The sequence below is a fragment of the Clinocottus analis genome, unplaced genomic scaffold (genome assembly GCF_023055335.1).
Source record: "Clinocottus analis isolate CAN_PGR_092001 unplaced genomic scaffold, fCliAna1.0.p SCAF_14, whole genome shotgun sequence".
In the NCBI taxonomy this organism is placed as follows: domain Eukaryota; kingdom Metazoa; phylum Chordata; class Actinopteri; order Perciformes; family Cottidae; genus Clinocottus; species Clinocottus analis.
Window position 1 is genome coordinate 8,613,836 of NW_027175865.1, and position 15,178 is coordinate 8,629,013.

Genomic DNA, 15,178 nt, shown 5'->3' on the forward strand with positions numbered 1-15,178 from the left:
TTTGAACACATTTTTTTTTATTTCTTCCCTTTTCTATTCCTCTTTTTTTCCATGAACGTTTTTACTTTTATTTGTACCTTTCCTTTCCTTGTTGTTTTCCCCCACCCCTCTCTTCTTTTACAACTATTTCTATGTCTATTTCCCTTTTTTAAATTTCTTCTCCGCTTTTCTGCAATCACATTTTCTTTCTCTTTTGTCTCCTTCTTCCCATTCTCTCTTGCTCTTGTTCACACCTCTCACTTCTTTTGTTCTCTTTTGTTGCAAGTTCCGTCAATTTCTTGTTCCTCTTCATTACCCATTTCTCTCCTTTTTTCTCCCATTCCTTTTGTTCTCTCTTTTCTCTTCCCTCCCTGTAGCTGCTAATCCAGAGCGATGCAGACCTTTTTGTGGAGGATGAGGATAAATTGACGCCATGTGACCATGCCGAGCGGCATCACCACACCGAGCTGGCCCTCAGCCTGGAGTCACAGATGGTTTTCTCCTCTTCTTCAGCTCAGCAGTCAAACACAGACGCACATGTTGAAACCAACCTGCTGCAATTTAAGGAGGTGAGACCGCAGTTGTGAGATCTGGGGCTTTCATGCTGGCTGGACATTCAAGACAAATGTATCCTTTATTTTTCTGCCTTTTTTAAAAGAAATTCTTCCTCCTTAAATATTAGTTTTTCTCACCACCACCACCACAGTGAACGGAGAATCTGAAAAGGGCTTAAATCCTTGATTCAATTGAAACAAACAGAGGCTGGCTTTAACAACAGCAATATCATCACAAAATCAGTTTTATAAAATCTCATACAACTCATGCAGTATAATCCAAGTCTCGTTTATCCAGTTTGTCAATATGTTTATTAATTACCAAACACAAGTTTATACAGACGATGTCACTTCGCCGTGCAGATACAAATATTTTATCTCTTTTTTTTTTTACATCCTTGACAAAATGTAAACTTTTATGGTCATTGAAATCATTTTGAATAATCATAATTGTAGTCAAATTGATGAATGGCACACATCAATTTAAATCAATTGTCATTTACAGAAGTTTTATAGAATCACCAAAATATCTTCTTTTTCCCTTTTTCACAAACTCACACCAGTGTGTGTGTGTAGAGTCACCAGTAGACACATGCACGTGCACAAACCTAGCCTTGTGTTTTTCAGCATCCGAGTGGAACACAAGCCACCAGCAAAGACTTCAGCATTCGCTGCTGCCAACCAATGGCAGTTTGATCTCTTTTCCTGCTGCCGAATATATGCTAATACTTAATCTCTCTTTCTCACCACCACCAACCCACATCCCTGACCTTTTCATTTTTATCAAATGTTTTTGTTCACTTCCTTAAATGTATCTGAATGTCATACTTTCATTGATTGTATTAAATAACTTTCTCTTCCTCTTCCTTCATTACTTTCTGCATCTCCCAAACATTTCAGCCTTATGAAGGACTGAAACTTCAGGACCTGCGCAGGCTGAAAGACATGCTGATTGTGGAGACGGCAGACATGCTGCAAGCCCCCCTCTTCACTGCTGAAGCCCTGCTCCGAGCACATGGTATGTGGAAGTTGACATTCATGAGACCTGCACAAACCCTCGCGGCACTGTCGTTGCATCTGCAATATTCAAAAAGAAATACATAAGTATTCCCTGCCTCAAATGTGTGTTTATTCTCTCTTTCTCTCTGTCTCTCTCGCTCAGACTGGGACAGGGAAAAGCTTCTGGAAGCCTGGATGTCAGATGCAGAGGGTTGCTGCCAGCGCTCAGGTGTGACCATGCCCACCCCGCCACCCAGCGGGTACAATGCCTGGGACACACTACCCTCACCTCGCACCCCCAGGACGCCCCGCTCGCCACTCACACTCACCCTCACCTCTCCGACCGACAGTTGCCTCACACCTGGAGAGGAGGGCCTGGCTTCGGTAAGACACACACAGCGATGACTTTAAACTTTTATCAGTGTTTAAATTAACTCTTGCAGAAAACATGCTTTTTAAACTTTTGTGAATGGAAGGAATTAGTTCATTCATTAGTGTAAGACCCATGTCTGAAACATGTATGTATCTTCTGTCTTCCTGCAGTGTGGAATCTGTCTCTGCTCTATCTCAGTGTTTGAGGATCCAGTGGACATGTCCTGTGGACACGAGTTCTGCAGAGCATGCTGGGAAGGGTAGGCACCCGTGTTAGTGTGTGTAAATGTTCCTGCATAGTGTGTTTGAGCATTCAAGGACCAATTGTCCTGTGTGTGTATTTCTGGATGTCTCAGGTTCCTCAATGTAAAGATTCAGGAGGGTGATGCACACAATATCTTCTGCCCGGCCTATGAGTGCTACCAGTTGGTGCCGGTGCATGTGATCGAAAGTGTAGTTTCCAGGGAGATGGACCAGCGATATCTACAGTTTGACATCAAGGTAGAAATTAACATCCATACAGATATTCATGTTCAGATAAAGGCTCGCCACAGCTAAATAAATGTGTTTCATCCAACTGTAAATGTATTTTGCGTGTGGTTTGTTTCTTCCTGTTTTTTTATAGCATTTCCCAATAACTTCTGCTCTGTACATTCCCTCCTATCTGTCTGTGTTCTCTTCTTCCTACTATATGCGCCATCATTTTTCTGAGTCTGATCTCTATCTCTTTTCTCCTCCTTCTCTATTGCAGGCATTTGTGGAGAACAATCCTGCTATCCGATGGTGTCCTGCAGCGCGTTGTGAGCGGGCGGTGCGGCTCACCCGACCAGGCCCCGGGGATAGTGACCCGCACAGTTTCCCCCTGCTGCCCTCCCCAGCTGTCGATTGTGGCAAGGGTCACCTATTCTGCTGGTACACTTAATGATTAATTCATGGCTATATACACATACTTGCACACTCGACACAGCTGGTTAAGGAGGACTCTATGCTGTTGACCTACATACTTATCTGGGCAACTATCAGAAACTTCTTCTGTTCCTTTTTTTGTCTGTTTCTGGGAATTATTGACACGTTGTCATGCTGCTTTAGTCTTTATTCTCTGTATTTTATGACACCACATTCATTGTTTATTACCCTGCCTGTCTGCAGGGAGTGCCTTGGTGAGGCCCATGAGCCATGTGACTGTCAGATGTGGAGGAACTGGCTCCAGAAAGTTACAGAGATGAAGCCTGAGGAGTGTAAGTCTGTCTTTGGGTTGTTAGTGTTTTACTGTGTGTTCGTGGGGATAATTTTAGCTGCACGTCAGTAAGCTGACGCCACAACGAGGGAGTTAACGGCAGCTGTCAGACGACGTACCGGGATGTGTCTAATATATTTTTATAACGTAGTGGCAGGTGTTCAGGTCATGGATATTTGTGTGTGCAGGGCAGGTGTTGCCAATTGAGACGTTATTCATGTGTGTGTATGTGCATGTGTGCGCTTTCCACAGTGGCAGGTGTGAGTGAGGCCTATGAAGATGCTGCTAACTGCCTCTGGCTGTTGACCAACTCAAAACCATGTGCCAACTGCAAGTCACCCATTCAGAAGAATGAGGGATGCAACCATATGCAGTGTGCCAAGGTATACACATTTATCTGTTAGCTGTGTGTCATAATTTGTTTGTTTGTCTAGTGACAGACTATTAATACTTTTATGGTTTCATTTGATTATTTATTGCTCTTTGGTTATTCTAAATTCTAAAATAAATTCTTCTTTCTCTCTCTCTCGCTCTCTCTCGCTCTCTCTCTCTCTCTCGCTCTCTCTCTCTCTCTCTCTCTCCATCTGCAGTGCAAGTATGACTTCTGTTGGATATGTCTGGAGGAGTGGAAGAAGCACAGCTCATCAACTGGAGGCTACTATCGTTGTACTCGCTATGAGGTCATCCAACAGCTAGAGGAGCAGTCTAAGGAGATGACTGTGGAGGTATTGATAATCAAAACAATTACACAAAAATATCTCTGATAGAAACATGCACACACAATATATACAACATACATTACCTGCTCACGATTCCACCTGCAAAACTACCCATTCACCTGTCAAATGATACATTATGAAACTTAAGTTGATGTGCTATGCAGCATTGAATGTACTCACATACACCAAAACACACACCAAGTCATTTGAGTGGGATCAAGTTGCTTTTTTGTTACAGGCAGAAAAGAAGCACAAAAGTTTTCAGGAGCTGGATCGTTTCATGCACTATTACTCTCGCTTCAAGAACCACGAACACAGTTATAAGGTAATACACTCTCCAAACATAAACACACATTTATAGCAACGCAAACTTTAATTTCTTAAATACTCCTTGAGACAGACGTTACAATCAAATGATCGTTTAATATTGGACATGTGTATTCTCTCCTCTTGTCTGTTAGTTGGAGCAGAAATTGCTAAAAACAGCCAAAGAGAAGATGGAGCAGCTAAGCAGAGCCTTCCTTTGCCGTAAGTCTCTCTTATGTGATACAAGGTGACAGAGCGCTTTGTTTTCATCATTATACATTAATCCTATCTGGTTTGTGTCGTCCAGGTGAAGGAACTCCTCCAGACACACGTTTCATTGAGGACGGTGTGAGTGAGCTGCTGAAGACACGGCGCGTCCTAAAGTGCTCTTACCCGTACGGCTTCTTCCTGCAGCAAGGCAGCACCCAAAAAGAGATATTTGAGCTAATGCAGGTATATTACATATCTGGGACAAGAAGACTTACAACGTTAAAGCCCCTCCAGTGATTCCCACAGACTGCTATGTCATTAGACCGCAGTTTGCCTGAACTGGTTTGCACTAACAAAGTACTGCGAGGGAATTTTGTGGTTTTGTGTTTCTAATCGACAGATTAGTATTTTGGCTCGATGGTCATGCTAGAGTAGACAACAGGTGCTAAATTACAAGTAAACAAAACAGTTCTTATCCTTCAATCCTTAAAACCTTAAATATCCATTCCGATATTCACAGAATTTCAGCCCGTAGTTTTTAAGATACTGTTTTTACTTATTTATCAACTGTATGAAAATCATATTCTTTACATTTTTCACAAAGCTTTTCTTAACATACCACACTTTATAGTGTTAGTTTAGTTTAGAAATTGTGTTTTTTTTTTATGTTTTAACATCCCTGTGCAAAAGTAGAAATTAAGGGCATTGATTTTGCTCAACTAATGTTTTGTATTCTAATTACAAATCAACTCATTTGCAACATTTTAAAATAAATATTGAAGATTTTCTTTTATAAGATAGTTACTGAAATTCAGGTCACTGGCAGTCACTTAACAATTATGCAATATTTTCTTTTAGTCATACAGAATAATGAGATTGTAGTCATGCAAAATACACTCAAATGATCTCAAATATGAGTGACAAATCCATTTTTTTTATTTTAAACTCTGAGCAGATGGAAGTTAACATGGAAGTTTTGTGTCTTCTCAGACGGACCTGGAGATGGTCGTGGAGGATCTGGCCCAGAAGGTTAACCGACCGTACTTAAGGACTCCCTGCCACAAGATAATCAGTGCAGCACGTCTGGTGCAGCAGAAGAGGCAAGAGTTCCTGGCATCAGTGGCCCGAGGTGTGGCGCCTAACGATTCTCCTGATCCTCCCCGAAGAAGGTAATGACGAACACACTCCCACATAATCAACAATACCTTGTTTCATCATCATCCCACTGGCATGGATTAAGAAGACAAAGTAAAAGTGTAAATATTTGAAAATGAAATTATAATTCAAGTTGTTCTTCATGTTCATATTCTTCATTCTTTCACCATGGGAAAACAGTCTTGTGTTTTTTTTCTCCAGTTACCCTGGAGGATCATGGGACTGGGAGTACCTTGGCTTTGCCTCCCCTGAGGTAAACTGTCGCACCACACACTGAAACACTAACTCTTGTTGCGCAAACTATGTGGTTCCTGCCCAGCTAATGGTATTCCCTAAACCTGCACTTGGTGACCTACTTCAGTATGAGGTCATCTAAATGCATGTCTACGGCTGCTGCTGACTTAGTTTGCTTATGTGTGTTAAGATGGGGAGTCATCACTCTGTACTGGGAGCAGGAGATCAAAGAGAGAGACCGTCACAGGTAATGCACCGTAATTCATGCTGTTTTGTGCATATGCATGGCCTGAATGCAGTTTTCTATACTGAAGATTGTGCACCTGTTTAATACAAAATATACTTGCAACGCAGCTTTTACAGTTCTTCTTTTAGTAATCCATCTTCAATTACTCTTTGCAGGATTATGCTGACATCCAGTACCGTCGTAGACACAGACCACGGCGCAGAGGAGACATGCTGAGTCTGCACAACGTTAGAAGCGGCAGCAACACCCCAGAGGGCAGTCGGAGGAGTGACAACACAGGTCTGGCCTTACTACAGTATATATTAGCCTCATATAAAGCCCTTCATTACAAAAAGGATGATCCATAAAGCACAAATATGTGTGTTTTTACAGCATGAGGCAGGTTTTTGCTCCATCAACCCAGTTTGGTTGACGTACACAGAGGCATCGATCACTGGAATGAATTTGTAATCAAGTTTTACAAAGCAGTACTTTAAAGTGATATTTTGTGTTTCAGAAAATCTAGAGCGAAGTGAAGGCCGCAGAAGAGTGCTGGGCTTGCTGGATGAAGATGACCCAAACATCCTGCTGGCCATCCAGCTGTCCCTTCAGGAGTCTCGCAGAGAGCGAATCCTGGAGGGAGGCCTAGAGGGAGTGACCGAGGGGAGAGTGGAGCTGGATAGAGAACAGGAGAGGATGCGGCGACCCTCAGGGGACCCGGGAGATGTTGCTTTGCAGTCTCTCAACGCAGACGGTCCTCCAGGAGCCAGAGGCTCCTCCTTCCCCACTTCTCTCATGGATCCTCCTCGCCCTCCGAACAGAACAGACTCAAATTCTCATCCTCCCATGTCGAACTCCCTCTCCCTCCTCCCTCCCCCTCCTCCCTCCCTCAGTGCAGAGCTGCTGGAGCTGGGAGACAGCCTTATGAAACTGGGGAGCATAACCACTCCTTATGACCTAGACACACACACGCAGGAGCAGCTCTGCTCTCATCACACATACAACCACAGTACACTCATCGCTCCCTACACCATTGAACCGGCTCACAGCGACTTCAGCCATAGACCAGACCAGAATGCAGTGACCACTCCATATGTGCTTGACCATATCGCCATTACAGATCCCAGTTACAGCCACTCCAGTGGTTATTTGGCTGAGGCTGAATACACTGCCTCTTGCTCACTTGAACACACCCAAAACCCTGCCCATACTAGTTCATGTAACCGGGAACATGCAGTCGCGTATGACGGCACCCCAAAACCAGACATCTCTTACAACCCCTGCCCCGAACACAGTAGCTCTTACACTCAGGAGCGTCCTGCCGCCTATGCTCTCGAACGCCCACCCAAATCAGACCCCCAGACCCTTGCCCAGTTGTGCCTCCCGTCTCCAGAGCTTGAGTCGGAGCTGCTGCTTTCACCGGTGATCCCCCCAGGGGGCCCTTTCACACCCAGTGACCCTCAGAGTCTGGAGCCCCTGGACCCAACAGCCAGTGCCCAGCTGCTGGACAACATCATGGCCTGGTTTAACAACAACATTAATCCCCAGAATAACCCCCAGAGCCTGGCTCTCATCCCCTCCCCACCCACCACAGAAACGGACTCCTCCCCTGACACACACACTGAGACTGAGTCAGAGAGCCAGACCTCCAGGGACGTGACCCCCGCCCCTCTCTGGCAGCCCCTGGAGGGCGAGCCAGAAGCGGACAGAGGGTCGGCGAGTCCCTGTCTAGGTGCAGTGGGCCTGAAGACGTCGAGGCCCAGCACTCTGGAGCTAGACAAAAGAGACAACACCGAGGGGGTTGTGGACACAGGGTGTGTGTCTGATCTGTTGCTGGACGAAGCGCACACACACCCGTGTTCACACTCCCAACATGGAAACAGTCCCACACACACTGCCCCAGCCCCAGAGAGAGACCTTATCCTTCAGTTAGAAGGAGACCAATCACCTGAGGAGTGGGAGGAGCAAGTACACCTGGTGTGACAGCGACAGAACGATGTGGGGAGAGAACGTTAAGCCAATTTCAGGAAAAGAAAAAGAGAAGTGAAAGAGGAAAGAAAATCAAAGACTGGGAAAACTAGAAAGAGGAAAAATATAAAATATAACGGTGAAGCCTCAATGAAAGATGTAGGTCTTTGGAGTGCCTACTGTATGTATTATACTGTATCTAGAAAGGACATACAACCCTGGGGACTTTGTCCAGTAAAGATGATGTCATACGCAGATAGTTGTTTTTTTTTAAGTGCTTTTGTCTGCTCTAAAAACAGACAGGCTATTCTTTGAAACAATTGAGTGTTTAAAGCAAAGTACATGAATGGAATGCTACTGATATCATAACACATACAATGCTGCACATGTTTGTGTTTTTGTATTTTATTTATTCCCTGTAATTGTCTTTTCAGTTTGTTCAGGGTGACATTTTTGGTGCTGATCATGCTGAAATCCAAACCCACCTCACTTTAATTAAAACACCGACCCAACCACGAGCTTCCTGGAGCCAAATATGACGATAACTGTAACCTTGGAGCTCGTTTAGCGTACTGTACAATCAGAGGGGCTAATTCTGATTTTCGGACCTTCACGCACACTGTGCCTGTTTTGTTAGCACACTACTGATGTTTCCCTTTGGCAGGCTGTAAAGAACGACAATATACTTGTCTACTCGGTGAACGTCGCGCTACAACGTGCTATCTGAGTTTCTATGACGGTTAAAATTCTTTGGTAAAACTCCAGCGATTACAGATGTGATATCGTCTTGTCCCTCTGCACAGGGAGGTCAGTCTCGTCAAAGAGTCGGTAGGAATTTAGAGTGTTGCTCAAAGGCACTTCAGCATCATGGGTGCTTGTGGTTCGGGGGAATTAAACCCTCTATTTCTCCTGCTCACTGCACCACCCTCACCATTCCATTAAATTATCTGTCTATGAGCTTGAGAGGTACTTTCATTTAAGTGTCCATATTGCTGTATTTTACACCTGCTTTGGCTCAGTTTTGAGTTACAGTGTGCAAAAACTGTTGAACCCAAAATGTTTGCCTCAAATTTGGCATAAAAACATGATAACATTTTTATCAAATTGGGTATGACAGAATCAGAATATTTTATATTGATGAATTTGAATCACTGTTGGATTTCAAAATAAGTGGCTTTTATAAAAACAATGCCGTCAAACAGAAATGAATTATCAAAACAAAGTATTTAATGGATCAAACTAGATCCAAATGTGTGAGTAAAGAAATACAGATAAGAACTGCTATGTTGCTGTCGATATATAGATTAAGAAGTCTAGATTTAACACTACAATGAGTCTTATATTCATACATGTTTGTGTGAAATGGTAAACATTTATCATATATCAATTTGTCAGTTTTTACATTGACAACTGAGCCAAAACAATCAGGCATGAAAACACTCACTTTGTTTGGACAACTTCATCGTGTCTGTTCCACTACTGATGGCTAGAACAGTGTGCTGTTTGATAGATGAGAGATGGTTTGGGATTTACTGTAATTTATCCTTTTTTATTTCTTTATTACTTCTGGAGATGATTTTTTTTCATTTGAGACCAGAGGTGTTGGGTCTGTGTGCCTTTTTTTCAATTGTATTTGTTTATTTGTTGGTATTTATTACTGTCATTGCTTTTTAAACATGCAAATCAAAGTTGTCGATGAAAGATAATGGAGAACACACCACTTTGGCAGTTGCCATACACCGAGGTTCTTGATGCACATTAGTATCGTTTGTCCTCACCCCACAGATTTGTCTTGTTTTACCGTTTCCCCTGAGAGCAACTAAATTGGAGCTAAGTGATTTGTTGATTTGTCAATTATTTACTCTTTAGTGTTCCCGCTATAATTAAGAACCATTTTATCTCAAAGTTGTTCAAATGTGGCCTTTGATTTTTCTCGAAATGCGATGTAGCACTCTGAATCCTGGGTTGTCACTCAGCCTTTGTCTTTAAACTTAATTTCCCAACTGGAATGTTTACAAGAGAATTAAACACTGCCTGTTGTGAAGAGATATGCTCTGGTGCTGCTGGGACTGAAATCATAATAATCGAGTGTTTTTAATCGTACTTTCTTGCCAATTCAAACAAATGTAAAGATATCCTAATTTGGGTTGAAATATCTCCCTCTACTTTATGCAGAATGTGATTTGAATAAGTGCATCACTTATAATTGATTGAGTTTTGAGCTTGTTTAAAGTATGAAGTGTGACGCGCTCTACTGAAGTGACAAAACCCCTAAAATATCGCCTTTTCCTAACATTAAACTGTGAAGGTGCTGGACAGGTCATACGTGCTGATGAAGACGTTTCATTAGGCTGTCTGAAATGTGAGGGCCGCTGGGGCCGCCCATTAATTTCACATAGTATAGTTTAATTCACTTTTATTTTAGGTCGATACAGGATACAAAATGGAGGAGTCCGGGGTCTTTTAATTTGCACAAGCATGCTGATAATGTGTTGCACTAATCCAGTGGAATGGCAGGATGTGGAGGACTGATGAGTGGCTTTTATTATTATTATTATTATTATTATTATTATTATTATTTCCTTTTTGTTTTTTTGATTTGGAATTTAATTTATGGTTTCATAGGAATGGTCCTGTATCATTTCTACACCATACTTAATATTTATATTTTAATGATCCCTCAAACAACCACTTCAGAATAAAAATAAATAAATTGCACTCTCATAGAAAATACTTGATACATTCCCAGACGGTCCTTAAGAGAGGTTTGATGTGTGGCCAAAACTGTAAATGAAAGTGTCAGTGCAAAGTTTTCTCTCAATAAAAACAACTGAAAGATTGCTGCTATGATAGTTTTATCTGTTTTCCAAAACCTACAGAAAAAAACAGATTACGCACCGGTGAAGATAAATTAAAAATAATAATAACAATTATTATTATATATATTTATATAGATGTATATATTTTATATATATATGTATGTGTATTTATATATATATATATATATATATATATATATATATATATATATATATATATATATATATATTCTTATATATGTATATATATTTATATGTATATATATATATATATATATATATATATATATATATATATATATATTCTTATATATGTATATATATTTATATGTATATATATATATATATATATATTTATATATATATATATATATATATATATATATATATATATATATATATATATATATATATATATATATATTTGTGTGTGTGTGTGTGAAAGCTATGTAAGGTCTTCAGACTGTATCTTTGTGTGTATGTGTGCGCACTTCTCTTCCTTAAATCAAGAGACAAGCTTCATTATGCTGCCTTAAACAACCCATCCATTCGTTCTATATATTTATTGCGCAGACATGCGCTTCCCCTCTTCTGAGATGCCATAATGTTTTTTATTTTGTATTAATGAAACTTTAAACTATCGTGTCAACTGTAAAGAAATATAAATTCAGTGTGGCCTCGCCCTTAATTGTATATGATGTTTAATACTCCTCCGCTAGGCGGCGGTCATGTCGGTCGTTTCCCCTCTCTGCTGGCGCTCATCTAATGACGTAGTATCAGTGCGACTGAAAACGTAAAGCTTACAACAGCGGCCTGTGTTTTCACTCGACCGGTGTAATTTTTTATCTCTTGTGGAGGATTTGTCTCTACAGTCCATCGCCATTATGAAACTAGTCAGGTAAGCGGTCGTTAAAAGTCTCCTTTTATTAAATGATGGAGTTGAAAGATGATGAAAACAGCGCGATGTTGATGGATGGATGTAGATGTTAACGGAGAGTCTGTGATGATGAGGCGGGAAGAGGTGAACGGAATGAATGGAGGCTGAATCATGGAGCTCCAATCTCCGAAACAGACAGATTCACACCCTCGTGTAGAGATAATAATAATAATACTTTAATTTGAGATTGAGCTGACAAAATGCGTACAGGTGTGAGAGCCCGTGTGTTTTCTAACTAGCTTTAACGAACATAATGTTCGCTAGTTAGCTTGTAGGCCCTGCCTGTCTCTGTGCAGTTAACATTTTGCGCCAGGATTTAAATACACAGGACCTAGCATTCAGTAATTACGTTTAATCACTTATCATCACTTTCCAAATAGAATGAACGAGGGGTAAAATGTTAATCTCGCTCTCCAGAGTAACGTCACCTTTTGTTTTGGTGCTCTACGTCTACGCGACACGGTTGGTAGCTGGCTGTGGCTAGCTAACGGGAGCTAACGTTACAATGCTTTGTATACACGATGTAAACCGCTTGTTCTTTGAGCTCGACTTTTCCCATTTTACATGTATGTGTTCACGCTGTACTCTTGTTCATCGACACACAGGTTTTTGATGAAACTCAGCCATGAGACGGTTACCATTGAACTGAAGAATGGCACCCAGGTCCATGGCACCATCACAGGTAAGATATGCTGGTGCATCAATAAAATGTGTTAAAGTTGCCTCCTATGTCAGTAAACTGCTGTGGAATTTGTTTCTCTAAAGTCCGGATGCTAAGATTCCATTTGTTACTGAGTCTCAGTTGGTCAAAACTCTGCTCAATCATTTCCTCCTCACTGTGATCGCCCATAGGGCATTGTAATACTAGTCCAATGGCATTGTAATTCATCCTAGTGTAATTCACCTTTTTAAAAAATGGTTAAGGGTAACAAATGTTATTTTTTGAAGGTGAACTACTGGAGGCCAGCAAAGATAAGATTGCCTGGTGTTCAGTTACTTTTTTTTAAATGACTGCCACAAAGTTCTTTTCTAAGCTTCAGTCACTGATTTCCAGATTTTAACCTGTCGGCACTGAAACACAAGACTGAGTTCATGAAACACTCACATTTTGTGGTCTGGATGTGCTGGTTTATTGTGGATTAGAAGCTCAAACTGCAAGAATGTCTTTAGCGAGCTTAGTATTTGGAAACTATCATTCTCTGCTCTTATGCCATGGTTTATTCTCATACACACAAGAAATAAAATGTTTATTTTTAATCGCTTTCCTTTCTCTCACCCTTTTTAGGTGTTGATGTGAGCATGAACACTCACCTGAAGGCAGTAAAAATGACTCTGAAAAATCGTGAGCCAACTCAGCTGGAGTCGCTGAGTATTCGTGGCAACAATATTCGCTACTTCATCCTCCCTGACAGCCTCCCACTGGACACCTTGCTGGTTGACATCGAGCCAAAGGTCAAGTCCAAGAAGAGAGAAGCAGGTGAGGAATGTCAAACCAACATCAAATTGTACAGCAGACGGATAACCATAATACAGCGTGCTATGATAGTTGGAAGTTTATATTTTTATTTATCTTAATGGGAACATGTCAATCAGTCATATTCCTGACAATATTGTGTAGTTCAGAAAGAATGAAGACCACAGGTATCAGGCATTCCTCCTGCCCTCCTTCCTCTCCTGATGTAATTCGTTGCCTGTAGCCATCGCTGGTAGGGAAGAGTGGCCAACTCTTGTGTTCTACATTTTTTTCGACTTGTTAAAAAATAATTGGCTTAATACTTTTTAGTTGTACTTAAAAAAGTGTTTAGTTGTCGTTTTTTACACTTCAACATCTCCCAATCAGTGTCATTGATCTTGTGTTTGCTGACAAGGAAAAGGCTTCAGCATGATTATCAATACTCTGAATTTTAGCCCAGGGATATTTAATGCCGGGTTTCAGTATCCATTCCTTGTGCTTCAGGCCGTCCTTAGCAATATTTACTTCACAGGTTCATACCGAGATTGGGATAAAATGACCTTGTCAGTCAGTACTAATCATAACCCTGTCCATTATTTATTTTCGTTTGATGTCTTTTTACTAACTCAATCTTCAGTGACTCCACTGATAGTTGACCATGACGCAGGTTGTTTAGGGTGTGTGTCATGGTCTGGTACGAGTGTCTGTTAAATTTGTCAGCAGGAATAATTCTTTTTATTCTGATTGCCTTTTACAAATTGTTGGATCACCTACAGGTCTAGTGGTGTTTTGTATGCTTTTAGAAAGTGACTTGACTCTTCAGAGGGTGTCCAACTAAATGTTGAATGTCTTGTGTGACTATAATGTGACACTCAATGTTTGGCTGTCACTCGTGTGTCTTCTCAGTGGCTGGACGGGGGCGTGGCAGAGGACGAGGCCGTGGCAGAGGAAGAGGACGAGGTCGGGGCGGCCCAAGGAGATGATCACCAGGCTTTATGTTTTCTGGCCACCACCCCACTGTTTGTACAGGATCTTTTTTCTCAGAAGAAACATTTTGTGAATTTCCATGTTCTTTTTTTTTTGTTAAAGTTTGCCTTTTCTTATTTTGTACATTAAAATCCTTAAGAGGATGAAGTGACTCTGTGTTTTATTGCAGATCTGGCAACAGCGTTTGTTTTGCTAGTCATTCACTTTGTTTCCTGAACATTTTATTTGCATTACATGGCTGAATAAAGTACCATCACATGGAAAGTTGCCCCCTCGTGCTAATTAAGAAAAAATTCAACTTGAACAGAAAGGGGATACACATTATTATCTTACAAAAATTCTGCTCGATGCCAAGCGTAAAATCATTATTCCGGTAATTTATTCTTGCAGAAAGGAGTTGGAATCCCGGATAAATTGTATTTCCAAGCTGCTACTTGAAGGTCTTTTTGCTTCTGTCCATTTATACCTCATGACAAAACCTTCATGACAGGAGGGCGTAGTGCAGGCTTTGCCCTAATGTTCTTTGAGGTCAGGTCTTGATTGTCTTTCTGTGAACAGATGTCCTCTTCACCTTGGAGTTCCCGCCACAAGGTCACCACCTGGCGCTCCCCCACATGACCCTGTGATAATGTGCCTCGAAAACAAATAAGTGTTTTTTCAAAAATGTGGAACTGCTCCTTTTCATAAAAACTAGTCAGGCACTCACTCGTCAGTGTTTGATGATCTTATCGGCTCCCATAACAAAATTAGAGCCAGTCGTGCGACAGAAAAGGGTAATGGAGCTTCCACTCTCCATCCAACAGTGCTTGTGTTGGCATACACGGCTGAGCCGGCTGTTCTCTGTAACACTGCATGAAAAGTCCTCAGACTGTAATCAACCAGATGTACTGGTGCAGAGCTGCTGGCAGTTGTCACATAGCACAGACTCTCCGCTCTAAAGAACAGAGTAAAGCCGCCCACAGCACATAATATATTGTTAACCACTGCACACGTCTCAAACGCACTCGAAGAGTGCGTCTCATT

The 15,178-nt window shown here is 41.4% G+C and overlaps 2 protein-coding genes across 3 annotated transcripts in view; both read left to right on the forward strand.

Annotated features, from left to right (window-relative positions):
- The window catches only part of LOC137784770 (ankyrin repeat and IBR domain-containing protein 1-like), a 19,305-nt gene extending 8,521 nt beyond the window's left edge, over positions 1-10,784 (forward strand). The window contains exons 5-21 of one of the 2 annotated variants that reach the window (XM_068575674.1): positions 357-548; positions 1,434-1,551; positions 1,696-1,916; positions 2,076-2,164; positions 2,261-2,405; positions 2,656-2,816; positions 3,054-3,142; positions 3,394-3,524; positions 3,732-3,866; positions 4,099-4,185; positions 4,322-4,388; positions 4,474-4,619; positions 5,367-5,545; positions 5,733-5,784; positions 5,956-6,012; positions 6,168-6,291; positions 6,509-10,784. In XM_068575674.1, the coding sequence (XP_068431775.1) occupies positions 357-548; positions 1,434-1,551; positions 1,696-1,916; positions 2,076-2,164; positions 2,261-2,405; positions 2,656-2,816; positions 3,054-3,142; positions 3,394-3,524; positions 3,732-3,866; positions 4,099-4,185; positions 4,322-4,388; positions 4,474-4,619; positions 5,367-5,545; positions 5,733-5,784; positions 5,956-6,012; positions 6,168-6,291; positions 6,509-7,974 (3,459 nt within the window). In that variant the 3' untranslated portion in view covers positions 7,975-10,784. The remainder of the gene's footprint in view (positions 1-356; positions 549-1,433; positions 1,552-1,695; positions 1,917-2,075; positions 2,165-2,260; positions 2,406-2,655; positions 2,817-3,053; positions 3,143-3,393; positions 3,525-3,731; positions 3,867-4,098; positions 4,186-4,321; positions 4,389-4,473; positions 4,620-5,366; positions 5,546-5,732; positions 5,785-5,955; positions 6,013-6,167; positions 6,292-6,508) is intronic. The other variant, XM_068575675.1, reaches the window with a different exon arrangement.
- A 774-nt stretch (positions 10,785-11,558) lies between these two features.
- snrpd1 (small nuclear ribonucleoprotein D1 polypeptide) lies at positions 11,559-14,298 on the forward strand. The gene is made up of 4 exons (XM_068575896.1): positions 11,559-11,676; positions 12,321-12,397; positions 13,001-13,192; positions 14,075-14,298. The coding sequence occupies exons 1-4, from the start codon at positions 11,663-11,665 to the stop codon at positions 14,149-14,151; spliced, it is 360 nt and encodes a 119-aa protein (XP_068431997.1). The 5' UTR covers positions 11,559-11,662; the 3' UTR covers positions 14,152-14,298.
- Positions 14,299-15,178: the final 880 nt, after the last annotated feature.

Coding starts and splice junctions, on each gene's coding strand:
- snrpd1 (XM_068575896.1), top strand. Junction 12,398..13,000: donor GGTCCATGGCACCATCACAG/GTAAGATATGCT, acceptor CACCCTTTTTAG/GTGTTGATGTGAGCATGAAC. Junction 13,193..14,074: donor GTCCAAGAAGAGAGAAGCAG/GTGAGGAATGTC, acceptor GTGTCTTCTCAG/TGGCTGGACGGGGGCGTGGC.